Below are 24699 nucleotides of genomic sequence, written 5' to 3' on the forward strand. Positions count from 1 at the left end.
AAAGTTTTCTTCTTCTATCTTGTAATCACATTGTGCATGCAGAGATTCCTGTTTCCTTCCCAGAGATTTCCAGATGGACTCTTTTTTTCAATTCTCTTGTTTCCTCCTCCCCCTTTTTCCCTGGTAACCTTAACAGAGAGTTTGGGAAGGAACTTGACACAGCAGGGCATTCCATTCTATTGCCAAAAAGGCCTCCCTCTTGTGCTAGTCTGGAATTTTTCCCAGAAAAAAAAAGTAGAGGAAAAATTGTGCAAGAGAGAATAGAAATTTGTAGCCTTATGCCAGCAAAGTCTGGGAAATTTTTCTCAACAAACCAAAAAGTGCTACAGATCAAGAGCCCAGCTGAGGCATTGCCTTTCTGCAAGGTTGGTCTTAAAAGCTCTGCTTAGGCCACTTTGTTAAAAAAGACAGCACCATTTGATGGGACAGGCTTGTCAAAGTATGTAGAATTTCCAACTGGGTACTGCTCTGAAGTTGAACATCTTAAAAACAGAACATTACTGAATATTTCACGTGTGCTTTAAGTCAAAGGTGGATTATGTAGTATTCCTACCAATTTTTGAACTGGATATTATATCAACCCCAGCTAGCATGATTAATGCTTAGGGATACAAAAGTGGTCATCCAAACGTAAGTCAATAAGAATTTATCATTATGTGAAATCTGGACAAGACATGCTAACTTCCAACCATGGCTAATAATCCTTTCCTGTTTTATTAAAATCTCAGAAGCACTAACCAGTATTCCCAAGTCAGCTAGTATAAACAAACCTACCAATTGGGACTTACATTTTCACTTCCCTGAACACTAGAATGCATTTTCAATTTCTTCGCATCCTTCTGGGTCAATTCCTTCCCCTTCCTCTGGACCATTCTTTTAAAATACAGCTATGTGTTCATTTCCTCACAATCACATGACCAATAAGTGAGTGCTCAGTTTCCAGTGCAATGCATGTAATAGGATTTAGCTGTTTGTTGTCCAGTGCTTTGATTTCTTGGCTAGAGAACTTAAAGCAGAGTGCTTTATCTCTCTTGAACAATTATCTTGCTTTGCTGGAACATAATAAATGTGCATCTGTTATATGTAGTTTTTTTCCCCCTTGGATTTCCACAGAGACCTCATCATCAACTTCAAAAGTTGGAGCATACATTCTTACTGCAGTAGGAGCTCTCACCATGTTAATGGGGTTCCTGGGCTGTGTTGGAGCGGTCAATGAGATTCGCTGCCTCTTGGGACTGGTAAGCAGTACATGCAGATGCTGGTAAAGTCTTTCTGGCTTTGAGCTACAAGTCACAAGTGACAGAGAAGCATCTAGAAAGCACAGAATATATGCAAAAATTGCCATATCTGTGGCATCTCGGTATGCAGTATATCTTTGGAAGTTGTTACAGAAGGAGCTCATTCTGTGGTTGCAATCTGATTGTGGAATACTTTCACAAGAAAAGCTTTCTTCATACCTACACTTACAGTCCTTTGGAGGTTCAATTTGCAAACTGGCTGACTTTGATGTTGCTGTTTTGTTTTTTAATGAATTCTTATAGATTCATTAGGTTTTGCATATTTGTAATTACCATCTTTAGTTTTAAAGAAGGTGATAAAACAGTATGTTTCCCACATTCTTTCCAAAATTGCCAGTATTGCCCTGTAAGGAGGGATCTTACAGTAGAGGCAGAAGGCTGCAATCCTACCCCAGAATGTCTTCTCTCTACCAGCAACTTCTCTTCCTCGGGAGAAAGACTGAAAGTCTTCAGGGAGGATGGAAAAGATCCGTAGAGACTCTTGCACTATTTCAGACCTGTTCAGATACCTTGTCTAAACCTGTGCCAGGTTTCCATTAAAGCACCTCATGGAAGCAAGCTTAGCAAATTCTGTTAGCTTATTGTGCTCCGACAGGCAGAAAATGGAAATAAATCTCTTTCTGATACATCAGCAGATACTCACTGGGCTCCTGGCAAGAAAGCATTCTGGCTTCGTAGCTGAAGCTTCCTATTACATCTGGTTGTACTGTCTTCCATAGGACCCCCCCCTCCTCCCGTCCCCTTGAAGAACTCCACCTGTGAAGTAGTACAGATAGTCCTTGACTTACGACCACAATTAAGCCCATCATTTCTGTTGCTAAGCAAAATAGTGATTAAGGGAGTTTTGCTCCATTTTACGGCCTGCCTTGTCACCGTTGTCACTGCAGTTGTTATGTTAGTAACACAACTGATAAATGAATCTGGCTTCCACGTTTATTTTGCTTGTGAGAAGGTCACAAAAGGTGATCGCATGACCCCAGGACACTGCAGCTGTCATAAGTTTGAGTCGGTTGCCAAGCATCTGAATTTTATTCAGGTAACTGTAGGTAAGTTAAATGGTTGTAAGTTTAGTTTAGTTTATTGTCATTACACCTCGTACAACAAAATCAAACACCATCTTCTGTGCACATCATGACCATGAAAATAAACACAAACACACATCCTTTATACTCCACACATTGAACCGAAAACCCGCAACACCACACCAACACTACTATACAGTAGAATTCAAAAGAGCTACTGCTCTGGGATAGAAGCTGTTTTTCAGCCTATTTGTGCTTGTTTTTATTCTGTACCGTCTGCCAGATGGTAATAATTCAAAAAAAGGGTTCCCAGGATGAGATGGATCTTTGAGAATGTTTTGAACTTTCTTAAGGCAGCGGGAACTATAAAGCTCTTCCAAAGAGGGGAGAGGGCAACCAATGATCTTCTGGGCAATGACGTTAACCCTCTGGAGCACTGTCCTATCTGCCACTGTGCAATTGGCAAAGCATACAGAGGTGCAGTATGTTAGAATACTCTCTATGGTGCAGCGGTAGAAGGTCACCAGCAGTTTTTCATTCAGTTGCTGTTTTCTGAGAAGTCTCAGATACCTCTACTGGGCCCTTTTGACCAGTGCTGCAATATGAGCACCCCAGGTCAGGTCCTCTTTTATGGTAACACCCAGAAACTTAAAACTGGCCACTTGCTCCACTTGGTCTCCATTGATAAGCAAGGACTGGATGTCTGATCTGTTCCTTCTATAGTCCACTATAAGCTCCTTGGTCTTATTGGTGTTGAGGACCAAGTTATCGTCTCCACACCACAAGGGTGGAAAACGGTCATAAGTCACTTTTTTTCAGTGCAGTTGTAACTTTGAACGGTCATTAAACTAACTGTTGTCAGTTGAGGACTATCTATATACCAAGTACTAATGTCACAAATGTGAGAAAAACTTTTCATTTGTTTTGCAGTATTTTACTTGCCTATTGCTGATTCTCATAGCCCAAATAGCTGCCGGCCTGCTGATCTATTTCCAGAGGAATGCAGTAAGTGACACTTTTGTTTCCCAATTTCTTTCCTTGCTAAGGTTGAGGTTGTGTTGTTCTGATTCTTATGCATTTCCAAGTAATGTCTTAAAAACAAGATTTAGACATGCAGTTTTTCAGCAAATATCACTATAAAGTCATTGTTTTTTTTAAAAGCACTCTTCTCTATCTCTTCCAATCTGACATTCTTCATTTGGGTTGGAGTTATTACTGTTCGTTGTATTTGCATGAAGTGATAAAAATAAAACTGGTGTTTGTTTGTTCCTGATTAGATGGAAAAATGATATATGTAACTTGATAATCTGGTACTTTCTGTTACAAAATTTACAACAGCAAGAATCACAGAACTATAAATATTAGGTGTGAGTTAACTAAAACTAATTTTTTTGGGTTGTTTTTTTTTTATATTTTTGAATTTCTTAATATGTACTTAGGAAAATATTTAAGAAAAAAAAGCATGTAACTTTATTTAGGGGATTTTGAATTCCTGTTTTCAAAACAGCTTACCGTCCTTCTTAAAACCAGGAACTAAGACCAAAAATTAAGCAGCAAATAATAGAAAGAAAAAAGAAAGAAAAAGTAGTGTAGACACCAACTAACTGTAAATATTTTATAGAATTTAAGGAGAGTTTTTTCAATAGCTAATTTTTGTTAATCACCTAGAATTTAACAATGATTAATTGCTCAAAGCCTTCTTTGCTTAAAAGATATATTAATAAACTGGGAAATAATGAATACTAGTTTCTTGCTTGTTATATACAGTTGCACTGGACAAGAAATCTGGATAAATGTGAATAGAAATACTCGGCCTACTTTTACTATTTATTACATGGTTTAAGTGTTTTCCATTAAAAGTAATGCAAGTTCAATTCAACAAGACTGTGAAATTGTACAAAATTCAAATTTAAAATTCAAAACAGTTCAGTATTGGTTCAGAAAACCACTACAGTAAATATATCCTGAGAATTTTGGGTAAGAAATGAAGCAACAACAAAAGTTTAACTTGCCCAAAAAAGTAGGTTTCTAGATGAAGTAAAAGTGGACAAAATCCACTGCAGGAATGAATAAATAAAAAATAGAATCTGAAGGCTTGAAATACGTGTATAAAGCATTCAGAGCACTTTTCTCTCTTGTAATAAGCTTTTTTCCACTATCCCACTTCTTAGAAAGAACCTCTAATTTTTGGTTTATAATCTTAGTAATCTCTGTACCCATATTTGCTATTTTGAGATGTTCCATATGGCTTGTGTAGAATTTCAATTTTCAAACAAGAAAAGAAATCAATTTTGCCTTTAATGTCCAGAGACAACAAAAAAACAGTTAAAATGGCAACCCAATTTTAGTCATTTACTCAGCTGCAAAACTATCTTTCAGATTCTTGAATGTTGAGTTTACATTTTAATGTAAACTTAATTAATTAGCACTTTGCAAACCATGAGAGGAAATAACAGTATATTTCAATAGTTATACTTCTTTGAATGTTGTGCTGCAACCTCTAATAAAAAAAGAAATTAAAATATTAATCTGTAAAGCATACTAAATTCTGAGTAAAAACTGCTCTGATGCCAAATTACATATCAATTTTTGTTTAAAAATGTACTAATTTTTCTACAACCTTTTTTTGCAAGTTAATGTGTTATGGAGATAATAACAGAACCTAAGAGTAGTCAAACTGAAGTTAGTTTAAATTAAATTTAAAATTAGTTTAAATTAAAGACAATCGTATATTTTTAGACCCCCTTCCCCTCAATATCTTGACTTACAGAAGAGAACAATGTGGCAATGCAGAGTAATGAATTTATGTGTGTAGTCTAGTCAGGAGAACTTTTAATAATGTGTAATATTGGAAAAAGTGAGCGATAGTTGGGAAATTCTACTCGTGGAATCTGGGAGGTTTTGCACAAATTTGTTCCTGGCAGTAGATTGTAAGTGCTTCTATCACTCATTTCTCCCCCCTCCCTTTTCCCCCCCTTCCATCAAGGTTTTGGTTTTAGTATCTGTGCAGTAAAGATGGAAGGCTACATATGTTTCTTCAGGCTTTCTTTAATAACGGGAATTGATGAAGCCTTGTTTTTCTTTTGCTTATTGTGGGGAAACCTCTGAGGAAACTAAATGTAGATTCTGTTGGCAGGAGAGGTTTAGAATACCAGACTGTGTTCTCCTTCCCAGTATTCTGGATTATGAAAGTTGACTAAGTTTCTACTATAATGTGATTGCTACTATAATGTGATTGGTGTGAAAGCAGCCAGCTGTCCTCTCTTACACTGGGTTGATTCATATTCCATATTTCGGCATTTAGGCTGGAAGAATTCGCTAAATCCCATATATTGTTTCTTCATTTTTATTCAGAAACATAGAGGCACTCCCCCCTCCCCCCCAATAATGCTTGCTTTAAAACTTCACGAGTCTGCTTAGAGCTTAATTATGAATTAAGCTGAATGAATTATAAGATTCATTGGTGGATCCCTATTAATCTTTAAACTATCTTTGAATTAAGTTTTCTCCAAGTTACTTAAAGACCCATTCATGTAATTATACCATTCAGAAATATATATTGTTACGCTGCTCTTCAAACCTAGATTCAGTCATACAGTTCACTAGCCAGTACTCAATTTGTGCAAATTATTTCCATTTGTTAAAATAGCTGATGGAAACTTCATTTAATGTAGGTTGAAAACATCACAAACTGATATTGCAGTGCTTCCTGCATATTCATCCCTATGCTCCTGCTCTGATAGGCCAGCATTAGAGAAAAAGGTTTCTGCGTTTCTCCATGTTCCTCAGAAAATATTTTTCAGGTTTAATTTATGTAAGATTTTCATAGGTTGCCTTAACATTGCCATATGACAGTAGAAAACCAACATTTGTAAGTCATCCTGAAAATGAGAATTGTAAACTGCCCAACACTTCATTATGAAAGGAAAATATAAGCACTGCAGTAAATGAAAAAGAAAAAAAATTCTCTCATTTAGTGCCCACAGTGTCTAACATTAATGCATTTTCAAACAACAAATAGTCCTGAGCTCATGCTAATGTTAATTTTCCTGATCATAATATGTCTTTACTGGACAGGAACATTTACATTTCTTATCAAGTCCATATTATAGCAAATTGAAAAAGGTCAAATTTTACCCTGATCAATAACAATAAGACCCTTTATGTTTAACATGGTGTGATATAATTTTTAAAAAGCAACCTTGCATGATACTTAAGTAACTATAAATTTCATTCCCTTTACATTTTTCTGTGTGGAATCAGGCATACCTTAGTTTTTGATACTAGTAGATTAAGTAAAAATTGAAAGCATGGACTGCAGTTTGACTTGAAAGTTAATTCTTAATAGAAACTTTTGACCTTTGTGGTAATTTCCAGTTTCACTAAGAGGAAATTGTGAAACATTTTACTGTTCTTGTCTGACATCATCTTCTCAGTCGGCAGATAGTAATCCAGACACTTGTGCCATTCATAGCTCAAGAGATGAGCTTGCATTTTGCTGACTTGACACTTGCTAGGGTTCACACCGCAGGATATTTTTGCCGTTTGCTCAGACATGTGTCCTAAAAACAAAAAGACAGATGGCTGCCTTCTTTCCAAATCTGTAGCAGTTGGCAATATTTTACAGCAACTCTGTTTTGCAAGAACTTGTTTGTTGTTGCTTGTGTTTCTTTCTTTATTCTGTGATTGCCATATAGTCTAATTGCCAGAATATGAATCCTGGTGAGTTTAGTGCTCAGCACTAACAGACTGATATTCATACTTGTTCTTAAGATACTAATAGAATAGCTAACAATTATTTCATCACATCTTAGACATGGTTTGTAGTGTTGAGTGAAATGCTCTGACTTGTCCCTTACTTTCTTTTTGTTGATAGAGAAAAATGTTGTTATTGTTCCTTCTCTTTCCCTCTCTCCAGTTCTTACTTGCAGGACATTCTGGAAGACACATCTAGGGGAAAAAGGAAAAGGTTCCCTTATTATGGAATAAAGTTCAAATAATTTATATATCTTCAAATGTAAGATGAGATCAATAATCACAAGACCAGTGCTTAATTATGTTTTTGTATTATTTTTACTAGCTTGAAGCGGAAATGTCTGGGATCGTTAGTGAACTTGTCCAGAACTACAATCCTTCTGACGACAATAATAAGACCCTTGAAAATGCTTGGGACTATGTCCAGTTACAAGTAAGTTGCCATGCAAGAGTTAATGAGATAGTGGTATTGTCAATAATACATACGGTAAGGTTTTTCTTGAATGAGAATAGTAACATTCATCTTCATCTAATTTAATCATAAATTAATATTGATATTTGAAGATTGGCTTCAGGCAGAAGTAAGTGGGTAGAGAACCTTATGAATCAAGCCCAAGTTCTAAAATGAGAAACAAGTTGCTTTCATAGAGTGGGTCATATCATCAATATACGGTCTTTTTGTTTTCTTCCGGTATTGTTCTCAAGATGCACAATACAGAGGTACAAGCAGGAGATCCTGTTGAGGTACTCATTTGTTAAAACCTCTTTTCACCAAACAATGCTCATGATATAGAGTTCTACTGTATATCCAAGGAACTTATTCAATCAATCACTGCAATCTCAACCTATCTTTTCTCTAGAGCAGTGTTTTTCAAGATATATAGTTTTAAGATATATGGACCTCAACTCCCAGAAAATGGGCTTCAACTTGGGGAATTTTAAAATTGAAATCTATACATCTTAAGGCAGTCAAGTTTGAAAAATGCTGCTTTAGAAGCTCAAGGCAGTATACATAATTTCCTCTTTGTATTTTATTTTTTAATTTGGTGACTTAGATTAGATGGAAATATGAGATCACTGAGTTTCTTACTTGAGCAGAGACTTGAACCTGAATTTCTCAAATCCTAGTCCAATTCAAATTGAACATGTGTGGAGAATATGGATCCATTGACATGTGTGAATAATTATGCAATATCTAATTTGCCAGATGTAAAGTTTGGCATGTCCTGTGCATGAGATCTACTTCGGGTGTTACCACAGAAAAATGAAGCATGCCGGAATTGTCCACGTGTTCAATTACTACAGGGTGCAAAGCTGCATCGTGGCAGTGTATTTATATATACATTTTCAACACTGTGACCGCATTTACTAGCGAGTTCCATATGTGAAAACTTGTTGCCATTCAAGGTCCACAGACAGTTTTCTTATAAAATCAGACACAGTTTATTTCATATTTTTAATTGTAGGCTTCACATAAACCAGGGCTCCTGAGTCATTCAATGACACAGTTTGTATACATTGTTAAGGTTTATACTGGTGGCCACCATAATATGCTTACTACTGATGGCTCTTGACAGCAACCATCCCTGTACTCCTGTCATTCTTACCCAAGGGCCTAAACACCAGTTCTTCTGTATGTAGCCTATAGTGCCATCTAATATAGTTTCAGATTATCACAGCATCTGGTTGGTAAGAAGCCAACAAAAATAAGACTGGGACTACTTAGCTCTAAGAAGCTACCAGTTATATTGACTTGGTCCAGACATTTGTAGGATACAAATAAAGAGCTGGATTATGTGTCATCGAGTTGGTGTTGTCTTTTAATAATCATACATGATCTGTTCCTAATCTGGTCCTTCAGGTTTTCCAATGGTGCACCCATCATTGTTGTAACTGAGTCCATCCACCTTGTTACTGGCCATTCTCTTTTTTTCTATCCTTCCTTTTCTAGCATTATACTGTAAGTTTTTCATTTTGCATAAAATACTCAACATGATATTTTGACCCAGGTCACTTGAGCTCTGAAAAAGAGTTCTGGATTGATTTATTCTATGATGCATTTGTTTTGGGGGTTTTTTTCCCTTCTTCTTTGCTATAGTATTCTCAGGAGTCGTCTCCAAAACCAAAGTTCTTCTTCTGTTGATCAGAATGTCTTCTAATAGGAAAACTGTTTTGTACATCTGAGTAAATGCTGTTCCATTTCTTCATCTGATAATTAAAAAGCACATATATAATTTTTCTTTAGTCAAATAAGGCTGTATTAAAATATGGTGCAGAACTTGTTTGGGCTTCTTAACAAACCTAAGTATAGCTGAAGACTTCCATTAAATGTAGTCAGTGGTTTTCCTTGGATAAGGGAAGCTGCTTACCCTACATCAGAAGCAGCCTCCAAATTGATAGTATTATTCTTTGCAGAGTATGATTTGATGTTCTGCAAATTTGTAGTCTTTTCAAGGCCAACTGTCTCTTCTAGTAGACATGGCAGGGGGTAAGGGTAGAGAGAGCATGTATCAGGCTTAAAATCTGTAGCTTAAAATCACTTTTATACCAATACAGTCAGATTAATTGGACATTGGTGTTTAATAAGTTCTTTATCCACTCATATTCTCATCACTCTGTCTTAGAGATTATATTGCATTCATTCAATATGAGAGAAATTTGAGTTTGGTTTTCTTCCTAAATTAATTGGGGACATTTTAATTGAAGCTATTAGTTCACAGACTAATGTGTGTTTTACCATAAAACAAAAACCTGTAGATTGTCTCCAAGTCAGAACAGAACATGGAGTTATGGTCTTTGTGAACCAGAAATGAAATAATGAAATTCATTTTAGCTAGTTAGGACTAAGTAAACTCTCAGTTACAATTTTTTCTCACAGTTTTGTAGCTATTGCATAGATTACTATTACCATTTTCAGCAGGTTTCTAAATATATATTCTATTCCCAACAGCAAATTGACTCTTATTTACATACAGTACAGTATATTATATAATTAAGGCCTACTTGGTCTTTCTTCACAAATGAAAAGTCTTGCCAACTTTTTATAAAATCCTATTTTAACCACAAGCTAAGAGGAAAGAATAGTAGAAGAGCTCCATCTTTTGGTGACTGGCTATTCTTAACAATTGGCCTTTTTCATGCTAAGGAAATAACTCTCAAGCTGGTGTTTATGAGTGAGGCTGGGAAGTGCCTCTATAACATACTTCTTCAATCACTTTCAAAGAACTAGCAATTCAGGGCATTACATTGGATCTGGAGATCTTCAAGCAGAATGAAATCTAATTGCCTGCTGTTCCAGAATACCATTGAGTGAGAATTAACAATGTTGTATATTCTTCAAAGTGGAAGAATATACAACATTATGAAAGCATCTTTTTTTTTTTTTTTGGTGGCTACATTGAGTTTTACAATTGTTACCCCCCATTTGAAACTGGATAGGAAACTCACAAGCAAATAGTGTGCTGGAAAAGTTGCATCCAGTTTCATTGTATATAATGCCATTTTGGTTATAGAATTCTTAATAGATCTTATAGGGAGGCAGCTTCACAGTCAGCAGCCTTGCCAGTTGATTTGTAAGCCATTTCCATAGAAGCCCTTGAGGGGGTAGTTCTTATTAATAGCACCATTTTTGAAGCTAGTCAGACACAGTCCTATCACAATGGACTTCTCACATTTTCAGACAGGTGAAGTAGTTTCATATATTGGGATGTGCTTTCATATGAAAGACCTACTCATTTTTAATAATAAAAATTGTAACAATGGCTACAAAATATGCTATCCATCTCACACCTAACAGTGAAAATTATAAGATTTATTTGTTAAATAAATTTATACAGCTGCCCAACCCACATAAAATTACTCCCAAAGTTATCCAAAGGAAAAAAATCAACCCACTCCTGCTTATTTTTTTAGTGTGGCAAAAGAAATCATTTTAAATGTCTAAAAGAGGGACATTTTGTTGGCATTTTGTTAATTGTAGAGGTTGAAATGAATTCTCTAGAATTAACAGAGGTGCATTTTACATGGTAGTGTAAATGTAAGGATCCTACAGGTATTAACTTTTGATATATTTTGCCTTCAATGTGACTAAAGTGAAGAGGATGATTCTGCTTTTATGAGATTTGCTACTATTTTTTTTCCTCCTTAAAATTCATTCCAAACTCACAAAATAGGTAACTTCATCTTATTTATCTTATTTATTGAATCAATTAACATGGCATTTTCTGCTTGATTTTATTACCTTAGATTGTAAAGGAGAAGTGAATTTTGCTATATTATGGTGAAGGTGTGGTTTGTTTTGTTTGTCTGTTTTGACTCCTGGCAAGTACATGGACAAGTCCATGCAATTTTTGCTGGTGTTTTTTTTATTTAAATAATTGTATGCTACACATAGAATTTTATTGAGCAAGATAATACCACTAAAAAAAATGTAATAGTGACGAAAAGAGAAGCAGAAAAATCTTCTCAGGCAAAATGTGTCATAGTTCTGAGTAATGCTCTCAATGAATTAGTTCAAAACTCCGAGGCTGTTGCTGTTTCAAAGATCTTGCTTATTGGGCACATCATACTGGTAGGTTCAAAAGTCAAGCCAATTCTGAATAGTTCCCGCACTTTGGCATAATTAAAATATAGATACTGGCCACCCCCCTTTGTGTCCCAGATCACGTTAACCAACCAAACAGGTCTTGGTACTCCCCTCCTGCCGTTGCTAGGATACGCTGGGTCAGCTTCAGCTCTCAAGAGCCTTATCAGTGTTATGTCTGGCACTCTAAAAGGAAACATTCTACATTCCACAAATCTCCCTCCCCCTTTAGCATGGCAACTGAGAAAGGAAATAAGGAATGTTTATGGCTTCAGTTAGAGTTCTTTCGATAGTTGACAAAATGGCCCTGTGACACTGAACAGGAAGTAACAAGGTGCTGTTTTCCTTTAAACATAGCTACAATGCTGTGGTTGGACTGGGCCAGAAACTTGGAAAAACAACACAGCTCTTCAGGGAAAAAACCAGACATTCTATCCTTGCTCTTGCTCCAATGACTCCTCTAACTCGCAGTCGGAAGTGGGTTTCTGCCTCCTGGATATTATTTCCAACTCTACAACAACGGATGACTGGCCAGTTAAAAAGCAGGTGAGTGTCTCATTTGGGGAAGTTCTGTCCAGAGATCTCTTGATTTTAAAAGAACAGAGAGAGAAAATGCTACCAGCTTTTGTTTACCTGCTTTCTTTCTCTTCCTCCCTTCACTCTCATTTTGTTTGGCATTTGGTCTGAAAGATTTTTGGGAGGACAATATAAAATATTTCTTTTCATTCTTTTTAATGACTTTTGAGTTGATCTTAGTTGTCTTCCTGGTTGAAGGGAAAGTGTTGAAAGTGGATGTAACCATGGACATCTCCTTGACATGATTACAGACTGCCCATTCGCCCTGTCATTCTGAGAATACATTTTGCCTTTTTATCTTTCATTTTAATTCTTGGAGGCACTTTTGAAGCCCATTTTATTTGCCTCAATCTCTCCTATCTTATCCGTCACTTATGTAGCCTGCTACATATTCATACACAATTTTGATTTCAACAAATGCATCCATTAGAACAAATGCTAATGTTCATAGACATAGTATATACTCCAAAACAAAAGTTTTGGCATTTGCTGTTTTCCTAGCAGTAATACTTTATGAGTTTCCAAGACGCATTCCGATAATGGCTTTTTGGTGACAAAATCCTGGAAAAGATTTTTATACTATGCAGTTCTTAAGTTTACTTTATTGGCTCCAAAATTTAGTTTTTCGCTTGGAATATATAAGTGCTGCTTTTTCCTCTAGTGCAGCGGTCGCCAACCAGTGGGCCGCGGACCACTCATAGGTCGTGAGAAAATTTTGGTGGGCCGCAGAGAAATCTCATCCCCAGAGCACCCCCCCCCCCAAAGCAATTAATCCAGGCTGCGCAGAAACACAAAGTTACTCAGCCCACATGGCCCGCTGGAACCCTCCCCGCCCACTCACTCCTTACCCAGCAAACTTGTCTGCTAAGTTGCTATTTTTCCTTTTTCCAACCATCATCTGTTCTGCTGTGCCAGGAGATTTAGATTAGCTAGGAAGCAGGAAATGGTTGGATTTCTTGCTTTCTAGCTAAGCACAGCCGAACCTCCCTTAGGATTGAAGGTTTGCTTGCAAGCAAATTCAGTGCAGACTCACGGCAAGCAAATTTGAGAGGCTGAGCTAGCCGATGGCAGATAGATAAATCACTGAATGATTCTGTGAGCAACTCAATCTGCCTGCTTTGCCTGATTTTGGATAAAAGTTGCTTTTCTATAAAAAAAAAATCAATATTTACATACATGGTGTGTTGTGAGTTAATTTTATGAGTTTGCTTGTAAGCAAATTTTATGTGACAGACTGAGCTAGCCAATGGCAGATAGATTTCTGAATGAATCTGTGATTCTGTGAGCAACTCAATCTGCCTGTCTGCTTTGCCTGATTTTGGGTAAAAGTTGCTTTTTTTAAAATAAAAAATTCAATATTTACATGCATGGTGTGTTGAGTTAATTTTGTGAGTTTGCTTACAAGCAAATTTTATGTGACAGACTGAGCTAGCCAATGGCAGATAGATAGATTTCTGAACGAATCTGTAATTCTGTGAGCAACTCAATCTGCCTGCCTGCGTTGCCTGATTTTGGGTAAAAGTTGCTCTTTTTTTATAAAAAATTCAATATTTATATAAATATTTATAATATTTATATACAAGCCATGCCCAGGCAGTCACGTGACCACCAAGCCATACCCACAAATTAGACCACACCCACAAAACCAGTTAGTGGTCCCTGGGATCTAAAATTATGAGTTTGGTGGTCCCTGAGGTCCAAAAGGTTGGCGACCCCTGCTCTAGTGCAGGAATATTTCTGATGGGTATGGTTCAAATTCAGTGTCCAACAACCCTTTGGAATCTAATTGGGTCACAAACCAGCAGTAAGGAAATAAGATATCCTGGAAAAAAAATCCCTGCTTGTCAGAGATAAGAGAATCCTAGACTAAAGAGAAAATAATAGCTTTCTAATTTCTTTTGGCCTTATCCAGAATAGTCATTATAAATAGAAAATATTTCAAAAGTACTCGTGCTCTAGCTCAATAACACTGTCCTGCTTTTGATAGTTATTATCCATAATCTTATAATCTTGGTAAATCAGATGTGGTACGTATCTTCCAGGGATGTATGAAAGGTGTGCAGAATTGGTTACAAGACAACCTTGGCATCATCCTTGGGGTATGCACGGGGGTTGCAGTCATTGAGGTAGGTGTTCATTTTCCTGCATTTTGAAAAAAGCTTTTTTGTTAGTGGCTTTGCTTGTAATTACAAGCAAAGCAAAATATTATCTGTATGTACAGTACATCGGCTCTTTGGCCTATGAATACTTGGTACTTGGTGGAAGTTAATCAATTTTCCTTTTATTTATTTATTTAATATATAAAATACAGAGAAAAAATATAAATAGGAAATTAGGGGAAGGAAAAAGAGAGGAGAAAAGAAAGTCTGAGGTACAAGGGAGAAAAAAGAAGAAAAAAGACACTGACTTCCAACTCTTTTTAGCACAGTACAAGATAAAAACACTCTAGCCTCAACTTTTTGCTTTTACACATTTGCATATAACTAGCCATTTCTAGAATAACAAATCTTTCTGATTGACGAAACCAAAGTCAGCATTTCATTTTTTTTTCATCACAGGCACACAATCCAGAAGTGATATCCAAGTGAAAAATGTACTTAAATATATTCTCTATAATCAATTTTCCAAAAAGTATGAATTGTTCTTTCTATTCCTTTTTTAATTATGTCTTGGCTAAAAGTACATTTTTAAAAAAATCTAGATCTATCTGATGATTGGAGCCTTTTAAAGAAGATAGTTTTGATTAAATGTTTTCCTGTCAGCTTCAATTTATTCACACTAGCAATATTGTTTATGATTGAAAACAAAGAAGCAAAAAGGGAATGAGAGAGAATATGTCTGAGGGAGATACTATGAACCAGATATAAATAGATCCAAACCTGAAGACTCAAATATCCGAGGAGATCTGGTTATTTGCTCCATCTACATCTCTTCCATTGTCGTCTCTCAATTAGAATGATCATTCTATCTCTCATGGCTGATGGAGATTTATTTCACCTCAGCAGGTTTCTGATTTCCATTTTTATTATGTATGAGTTCCTATCTGCTGATGCTGCTTTTTTTGTCCCGACATGTTTCAATATGATGACAAATCAACTATATTGGTCATGGCAGGCTGAATATGGTTCATTAGCTGCTTCTCACATTTTTATTTGGAACATTTTATTAAACATATGAAACTAAATGCAGCAGTCCACTCATTCAGTGACTGTTCAATGATACTGAACAAAGGAGGTACTTAGGAGGGGTCCTTATAGTTGTGTTCATTGCAGCATTCGATGATTATGTGGTAATTATTTGTGTGCTCAGCAACCTGCATGCAATTGCAATGTTGCAATATCCTGTGGTCAAGTGATCAGAATTTGTTCCAGCTTCCACCAAACAAAGTCAGTAGGGAATTATGTGACTGTGGAATGCTGCAACCTCATAGGATTCACTTAACAACAGCAATGGGGACTACTGGACTACTGGAACTATCATCATAATTTGGTGCAGTCGTGTGATGCCCTACATTATGATTGCATTGCTTAGCAATGGAATCCCTACTCCCAGTGATCATCAGTAAGTAAGAACTAACTGTAGTAAAACTCATACTATGAAAGTGCTTTTCACAGTAATTTTAGCAAAATATAGCTCCCTCTCTAGAGGAGCTTATAACTGCAGTTTTGACAATCAGAGGAGAACCAAGAAGACTGAGAAGATGAAGGAAGTTGAGATAAAACATGTGGTGGTGCAGTGGTTAGAATGCAGTATTGCAGGATTCTTCTGCTGATTGTCAGCTGCCTGCAGTTCAGCAGTTCGATTCTTATTGGTTCAAGGTTGACTCAGTCTTCCAAGGTTGGTAAAATGAGGGCCCATTGTTGGGGTCAGTATGCTGACTCTGTAAACTGCTTAGAGTGGACTGTAAAAGCACTGTGAAGCGGTGTATAAGTTTAAGTTCTAAAACCAGAAAAAGCACTTTGGCTTAGTCTTAGGTTCCATTATAAGAATGTATTTGGTCTAAATCTGAATAATCGCTGAACAGCTAAATTCTGGCCAGGGATTCTCCATTTCTTTATAAGTGCAAAGAACCAGCCTTTTCATCCTTCCTTCCTTTTTCTCTTGCAGTTGCTGGGAATGGTGCTGTCTATCTGCCTCTGCAAGAACATTCACACTGAAGATTACACCAAAGTGCCCAAGTACTGAGAGACTGCTGGTCTTGAGAGCTGCCCCAGAACACATGGAATGCCCCTTTCTTAAACCCAGGCTATCTTCATCCCTCTGGTGACAACTCTGCAGTGTTGCTGCAGTTCAATTAGGTTGCGTGGTATTGATGAATTATCTGAGGGACTTGGGCAGCCTCCTTTTATCTCTTGACTGTTCTTTTATGAAACAGGCCATTTAAATCTTCTCCTTGTGAGATACCCTGCACCTTTATTGCCAGCACCTCTCCCTCCCTTCCTTTTATCCACATTTGTTGATTGTGACTAAGCTTAGAGTATCCCCATATTCCCATTGTTGCAGCTGTTTGCTATATGTACATAATCCTTATACTGTTCATTGAGGAAGATCTGGAGGGAGGGGGCTTTAGCTTTTGTGGTTTATTTTTTTTAATCACATGCTTTTAGAAATACACGCTGTAGAGCGGAACGTCTCTCCTCTAAATAATCGGATGCCTGTATCTTTTTTAAGCTTCAGTTCCTCTGATCTATTCAATTGATACCAGCCAGATCAAGAATTGGACTGTAAGCTTAAAATACCACCGTTTACCTTTTGGACAGGGATGTATGATACGGAAAATGTGATATCATTTTTCTCCTTTCTACCATACTCCTCCCTTTGGGAATCCATTACATTGGAGACATTTTAGTGATCGCTTCTCCAAGGATGAGTCTGTCCTGGCTCTCTGACATCGACTCCTGGTTTGCCAACTTTATTCGAAGTGGTGATGGAGACTCTATACATATTTCCAGTCACATTAGTATGAATCTTCTGTAATTCTGTCTTCTCTTTGTTAAATGGTAAACTTATACAGAATTGATTATTGTTCATGCCAATGGTGGCAGGGAACACTTTTTCTGGCCTTTAGTTTATATGTACCAAGGAAAGTACATAGCTCTTCTTGCCTCCTTGGTTGGGGATCATGTGACCTTGGAGTCACTGTAGTTGCCACCAGAACCCATGTTGCAGGAGTCACTGTGAAGAACTTACTGTTGATATTTGTACTGGGAGATGCTTCTCTATTCAAAAGCCATGTGAACATCTATATTCTAAGGCAGAGGCCTCCAAACTTGGCAACTTTAAGACTTATGGACTTCAACTGCCAGAATTCTGGGAGTTGAAGTCCACAAGTCTTAAAGTTGCCAAGTTTGGGACCCTGTTCTAAGGTGATGCAAGGAAACAGCCCAGTTTCACAAGGGAAATCTCTCCTTCCATGTTAAGGAAAGGCTGCTAGTACATAAAACTGTGAAAATGAAAGTCAAGATTGTGGTCACAGTATGATTAGCATTCTCTCCTGATACCATGGCTCTGGTTTTGCATGGAGAGCTTCCATTTGAGGTGTGCCAAAAAAGGCAACCAGGAAAACTTAACATGTCCAGAACTACAAGTCCCTTACATTAACAATTATTAATGTATAGATGAAAGCATGAATGCTACGTTCCATCATCTCACAGCACAGAAGATACTTTTTGCAAATAGGAAACTTTATCTTTGTCTACTGAGGGAGAATGAAATGGGTTTGACATAATTTAGAGACCAAATCTAGTTAAGAGTACCTGCATTCCCATGCTTTCCTACCTTTCAAATATTATAATTTCTTATATAACTATAACAAGGAGTGATTTTGCTAGATTTTGCGCAGTAAGACAGTTGGATGATTCAAGAGTCCCATCATTTGAATCATTTCACATTAACAGTGTAGCAAACATTGGTCATTTTATTTGAAATAATGGTCCAGGTTGACCCTTGTCAGTCATCCATCAGTCACTGTTTCATTTTTGAATGAAAGGCTGTATAGGCATCACTTCATGCTTCATTTGATAAACTTCACTGATAAAGTGTTTTTGTGATGGTTCTTGTTCTCTTGGATTCAGCTCTGAACAGAAGAATGCTGGAGTCATTTTGGATTTTTTTTTTTTTTTTAGAAACCACTTCCAAATGAAACAAATGCATGTACAGATTTAACAAATAACGGGTGGGTATTTCAGTAATAAAACATTTGCTTAAAAAAATAACAAAATGTTTCTACTTTCATTCTTGTTGTAGTATCAACCTATCTTTGTTTAGGAGGCTAATGATGCAAACGGGGAACTCCTGCCCCCTCAGCAGGAGTACCTACATTGATGAGCATTAGTTGGGCAATAGAACTGGATTGGCCACAATAAGGTTTAGCAGCCTGTTTCAAACAATGACTTTTCCCCAATGTTCTTTTATGTGTAGGACCTCCCTACTCTAGTCCTAGCCTACTTATGCTAAATAAGAAGATAAGTCTAGATAAGTTCAGAAGACTTCCCAAAGAAGTGAAACATGTTCAAAGAAATCAGAAAGTCAAGTTGCCTCTTGTAAAATCACCTTTGGAACAACCATGACCTGGATGATTCAGAATCTCCATAGACATTTAGCTAAGATTTTCTTTATTATTACTTTTTGCCAACCTTCTAAAACTGTAGTCCACTAGAGGGTGCTGGTGAGAGAGAGAGAGAGAGAGAGAGAGAGAGAGGAGGGGGGAGGGAGGGAGGGAGGGAGAGAGAGAGAGAGAGAGAGAGAGAGAGAGAGAGAGAGAGAGAGAGAGAGAAATGTAGAATAAAAGCTGTAGAATAAAATGTATGTATGTAATGTTTTGGACAGCTTTATGTATTGTCTGGAGAATACTTAGAATTCTTGATTTTAAATTTTTTTTTTTACAGACTTTCTGTTTAAGTGCCACAACGAATCATCTTTTAAATAAAAATGAGTAAAAATATAGAATAAGTAAAAATATAGAATTTAAATTTACATATAAATTATGAAAGTTTAATAATACATAAAGGTACATATCACCAAAATTGAAACAACTGAGGTATTTAAGGAGAATTTTAATTACCTTTATTTGGAGCTGCTGCAGTAATATACCCTATATAGAGGACAGGGCTGGATTAAGGTTACTCTCAAGGCCTGGATTCAACATGCAACTTTGTGAGAGTGAGTGGAGCTGTCTGGGTGTCAAGGATAGATATAAAGTAAAAATTGCTTTGGATTTCAGTTGGTGAGGTAAGGTGAACACTGCTCGACACGATTTATAGTAGCAAAAGCAAATAGCATAGGACTTGGTCAATTCTCAAGACAACCATTCACATCCTTGTCTACTCACTGCCTTATGTAAAAAATTAATACATGAACTGTATGTGGGGCTCCTTTGAAGACTACTCAGAAGCTTCAGCTGGTCTAGAATGCAACAGAAGCAATGATGGGCTTATCTCACTATGCCCATGTGACATCTCGCTTCCACAAGGCCCACTGGTTAATGTGTTCTGGGAGCAATTTAACGTGCTGGTTATTAACTATAAAGCCCTTTATGTCATAGGACCAGGTTATTTGAATGACTGCCCGTCTCCTATGGTTTCTGTTGTATAATCTGGCAGAAGATGCATGCCATATTTCAGGACTCAGGATGCTTATCTTCTATGTAGCATGTCAGGGTTGCAAGCAATAGATCCATTGCAAGCAAAAACTCAAGAGGCAGATAGCTTCAAATAATAGCTTTATTGGAAATATATTGGCATATATCTGGTGAAAACAGACTCTGAAGGGTCCCTTGGTTTTCACCTAATTAAAAGAAAAGTTTTCTCCCCAATCCCAAATGATCAGTCACATGGCCCATGTATCTGGTGACATCACTCCTCCTTCCTCTGTCCAGGTGTGAGAGCATCCTTGGTTCCCAAGAGAAAGTATTTTGACTTCACAACCCCAGCTATCTCTAATCCCTTTTTGAGCTGGATTTTGCATTTTCATGTAGAATAAAAGCTTTTCAATTTAGCTGTAGGAACAACTGGATGTCACTTTATTCCCCCCCCCCCCAAAAAAAAGGGGTGTTTCATTTTCTCATCCTTCATAAGAATCTTCTAATTACATGAAAATGCCACTAAAACCACATACCACATAGGTTTCGGCTGCATTAAATCCAATTGATGTCTTGCACAGTTAGCAGTAAGAAACTGAGCTTTCTGTTTCATGTTGGCTGAGGAATAGGTTCTATTTTAACTGTCTAGTTTTTGGTGGGCTTTGGAATGATTTCTCCTTTAGCTCTAATTATAAGCTTAAATTCCTTAAACATGAGCTTGAGCAGGAAGAAACAGAAAGAAAAAATTACTAACTTTCATTCACTCAGCAATAAACAAGGTGAACATATTGAAAATTTCCATAAAACTACAGCATTGAGAAAGCAATGGAAATAATTTTTTCATCTTTACAGTGGGAGAAGGAAGACAGTAATTTAGCCAAATCTCTGGCATTACATTGTCTTCTCTTTAAAACTTCCAAATTGGATCTACTTGCCTCATAGTTGCTTTTCCTAGTTGTTTTCTCATGCAATTAAGAGAGCATGTTGACACAATATTACAGTATGTTCCTAATTTATCATCATAGTTTTCTCATCTCAATTTTCTTTGTTCACATGAGACACTAAACTATGAACAAAAAACATGGCCTGAGATTTGGTAAAGGGCTTAGTTAAATTGCTGTTGGCCAGTAATTCTGTAAAGCAGGATTGTTCTGCTTTGCTCATTTGCAAATGTAGGGTGCTTGGGTCTGCCTCCCCACCAACAATCCAAGCGCTAATATTGGGAGCTTGATCAGGGGAAATAACTTCTGTGTACGTGTCCATGTGCATGGAGGATGGTTATGTGATCAGATAAGTAGTGGTCCAGAGACCAATGCTAAGGAAAGTTTTGATTAAGGTTTTGGTTTATTTAAAGTTAATTCCTCTTTCTCCTGTTGTTTGTTATTTTGCTCTCCAGAATGTGCTTTGGTGTACACAAACTTACTTTAACATCCAAATGCAGTTGCTGCCTTTCCTGGGATCATAAAATATAGAATAATAGTGTTGGAAGGGCCTTGGAGGTCATCTAGACCAGTGGTCCCCAACCTTTTTTGTACCAGGGACCAGTTTCAAGCACAAACACTTTTTCAAGGACCGGGGGGGGGGGAGAAGAATCCGAGTTTGGTGGTTTGCTTGCAGACGTTTCATTACCTGACTAGGTAACATCTGATGTTGTTACCTAGTCGGGTAATAAAATGTCTGCCAGCAAACCACCAAGTTCAGGGAGCGCCTCGGCCCTGCCTCCCTCAGCCCCATCCCTCAGGTGTCTCCCTCCCTCCCTCAGGTGTCTGCCTCGTTCCTCTCTCAGTCGCTCTCTCGCTGCTCCACCAGCCCAGGAAGAAACTGCTTCAAAGAAGCCGGGGGGGGGTGGCTTTTCCTGTCGCCGCAGCTCCTCCGAAGCGCCCATTTACCCCCACCCCGCCCGCCCACGCGTGGTTCAATCCACAGTGCTCCGTTCTGCCTGCCTGCCTGCCTGCCTTCTTCGTTTCGGAGCAGCTTCGGCTGATAAAAAGAGGCGAATAGTTATTATTCTCAGCCGAAGCTGCTCCCAAACAACCAGACAGGCAGAATGGGGCACTGAATTGAACCACGCACGGGCGGGCGGGGTGGGGGTGAACGGGCGCTTCGGAGGAGCTGCGGCGACAGGAAAAGCCACCCCCCCGGCTTCTTTGAAGCAGTTTCTTCCTGGGCTGGTGGAGCAGCGAGAGAGCGACTGAGAGAGGAACGAGGCGGGAGGAAACCGAAGCCGCTGAGCCAGAGAGCAGGACAGGCTTTGGTTGCTTCCTCCCTCCCCTTCTTTCATTTGTGTCCTTGATCCCCGATCCCAGCAGCATTCACCGAAGGCGAAGAAAGCCGCCATTTTTTTATTTATTTTTTCTTTGCGGCCCGGTACAGAGTGCTCCACGGACCGGGACCGGTCCGCGGCCTGGTGGTTGAGGACCCCTGATCTAGACCAACCCGTTGCTTGAGTAGAAGACCCTGTACTTACATGTACAACACTTACATGATCTCAGGAAAGAAGGCACAGTTGCTTTCAGATGTTACAAATGGGAGTACTGAGAGTGCTTGTATGTTCTGAAGTCCCTCATAGAGACTGAGTAGGAAAAAAAATAAGGAAAAAATATTATATTTTAATGGGCTACAGGCCCTTTAAGCAATTAAGACTCAAAGATGTCAGCAGTTGGAACTGCTGGAAGTTGGATTTGAAATAAAAGAAAAGCAGGGTATCAGCTCAGCTCAAGACTGTATTATTTATTTAACAAGTGATTGAATAGAATCCATCACTTTGAATGATTGATCATGGCTACTGAAACACAAGAAAGAAAATTAAACCTCTTTGTTACTGATCCAGCATGTCTTAGAAGGCATTCATTCCCTATTTATTTGTAAGATTTATAAACTACCTTCTTCCAAAGGCTCCAGCTGGTACATAAAATAAATCAAGCACAATACAGAAAAATAATATAGCTGTAGTGTAAACAGTAACAAAACAATATTTGGCAGAACTCCTAACTGTTTAATGTGCATCAATTTTCACAGAAGAAGTAAAGTTATCTTGGCCTACTTGTGGGTTCAAAGTAATAAGATATAAATTCCTCCAGTGATATCAGCAGGTTCGAAATACGATCAATAACTGTTCTGTTCCCACAATGGTAACCTGTGTGAGACAACAGGATGAAAAAGGTTTTTTTTAAAAAAAAACATGCTCACAACTCTCTCGAATAATTCCCATTAACCAAATCAGGGCAACTTCATATAGGAAATATGAAGGTAGGAAGAAGAATGCTACCTCCAATGTCTAGGCTTTTGGCAATGGCTGCATTTGAATGAGGTTATATCCTGGAACACCGCTCTAGTATTCTCTTTTAGGAACCCATATGCATCCTGGGGAAGGAAATAGCAGATGTTATAAAGACCAGAGAACAGACAAAACAGGAAAAGGACAAATGCTGAGGACCACAGCAAACAACGTTGGCCTTCAAGTCAAGGGCTTCATTACTTGGCACCATTCACCCCTCATTTTTTTTCATCTCCTCTTCTTCCTGTTTATCCATCGCACTTTTCACTTTTTGCCAGCAGGGGTCATCCCCAGACTCTATAACTGAAGAACTTCTCTGAATGAATCTGGATTTTATCTGAAAGGAAGACCATTTTGTCTGAAGATTAACTTTGAAAATAAGAGGGGGTGTTCATAGATTTTGCAACAATATACTGAAAGAAGCAGATTAGTTTTTCTTCCCTCTCCTTCCTGTGGCAGGGACGTTCATCTCAAATTCAGGCTTATCTTTTTGAGCAGATGCCGTACAGGATTCCCCATTCTTTTCAGGGAAAAATGCAATGTGAGAACTGGCAAGCCTCACAATGAACGTTGGAAAATGATACTACTAAATATACTATTTGGGACTTTAGTCATTCTTTCTTTTGAAATGGAAAGAAAAGAAATATTGTGTGCAAGTCCCATAAACTGCAGATGCTGGAAAGATCTAAGCTGTTTCCAGTGTTAACAGCATTTCATCATCTGCCTCAGAGGTGGTATTCGGCAAGTTCTGACAAGTTCTGGAGAACCAGTAGAAATTTCGAATAGTTCAGAGAACAAGCAAATACCACTTCTGACTGGAGATTTTACAGTATCCTTCTCCTGCCATGCCCACCAAGCCATGTCCACAGAACCGGTAGTAAAAAAATGTGAATCCCACCACTGATCTGCCTGTTCTGTGGGATGTAGGTAAGGACAATAATTGAGTCCCTGAAAGTCAAATTTAATGATTTTGGGAAAGAAGCTGCAATGGGTATGGCAATGAAAGCAAATGTGCGATTTGGTGTAGGAAGTTAGCACCCACCCCGCTCCTAGAAAAATGAAATATCCTGGGAAATATTAAAAAGGCAGAATATTTCCTCTAAAAAGAATAAAAACTCAAGAAGCAGAAACTCACCTCAGAAGCAGAAGTCACCCCCATCTTTGTTAATGGGTGGGCCATGAAGGCCTGGGCCAGAATACTTTACATAACAAAGATCTCCAGGTAAAGCTACAGCAATTGCCAAAAGCGCTTTCAGTGCATCATCCAGCAAGGCTCAACCAAGCCTGGAACTCAGGACAGCCTACAGAGTTGCCCCTGCATGGCCCCATGGGAGTCTGACAACCAATTAGAAACAAGCTTCAATTCAAATCCCAACAAAGGTTATAAAACCCAGGCATTCTCAGCACTTCAGTCTTTTTCTTTCTTGATCTCTTCCTTCACCTTGAAGCATGTGATCATCCTTCCTTTTCACTCTGGAGCTCCAGGCCATGTGGTCCTGTCCACCATTAAACCTTCCAAACAGCCTCCATGTTTCCAGTGTCTTTTTCCCCAGAAGGATAATTCTTCCAACATTGGATTTTGGGTTGATTTTCCCAGATGTTCTATTTTT

General features: G+C 38.0%; 1 protein-coding gene across 4 annotated transcripts in view; it reads left to right on the forward strand.

Annotated features, from left to right (window-relative positions):
- The window catches only part of CD82 (CD82 molecule), a 73196-nt gene extending 54743 nt beyond the window's left edge, over positions 1-18453 (forward strand). For all 4 annotated transcript variants that reach the window (XM_087951272.1, XM_026664662.2, XM_087951271.1 and 1 more), the window contains exons 4-9: positions 1114-1238; positions 3251-3325; positions 7401-7508; positions 12015-12203; positions 14276-14359; positions 16341-18453. In XM_087951272.1, coding sequence (XP_087807398.1) covers positions 1114-1238; positions 3251-3325; positions 7401-7508; positions 12015-12203; positions 14276-14359; positions 16341-16418 — 659 coding nt within the window. In that variant the 3' untranslated portion in view covers positions 16419-18453. The remainder of the gene's footprint in view (positions 1-1113; positions 1239-3250; positions 3326-7400; positions 7509-12014; positions 12204-14275; positions 14360-16340) is intronic.
- Positions 18454-24699: the final 6246 nt, after the last annotated feature.

The sequence above is a fragment of the Notechis scutatus genome, chromosome 1 (genome assembly GCF_049901735.1).
Source record: "Notechis scutatus isolate UNSWTSFEM ecotype Mainland chromosome 1, rNotScu1.2, whole genome shotgun sequence".
NCBI classification, from domain to species: domain Eukaryota; kingdom Metazoa; phylum Chordata; class Lepidosauria; order Squamata; family Elapidae; genus Notechis; species Notechis scutatus.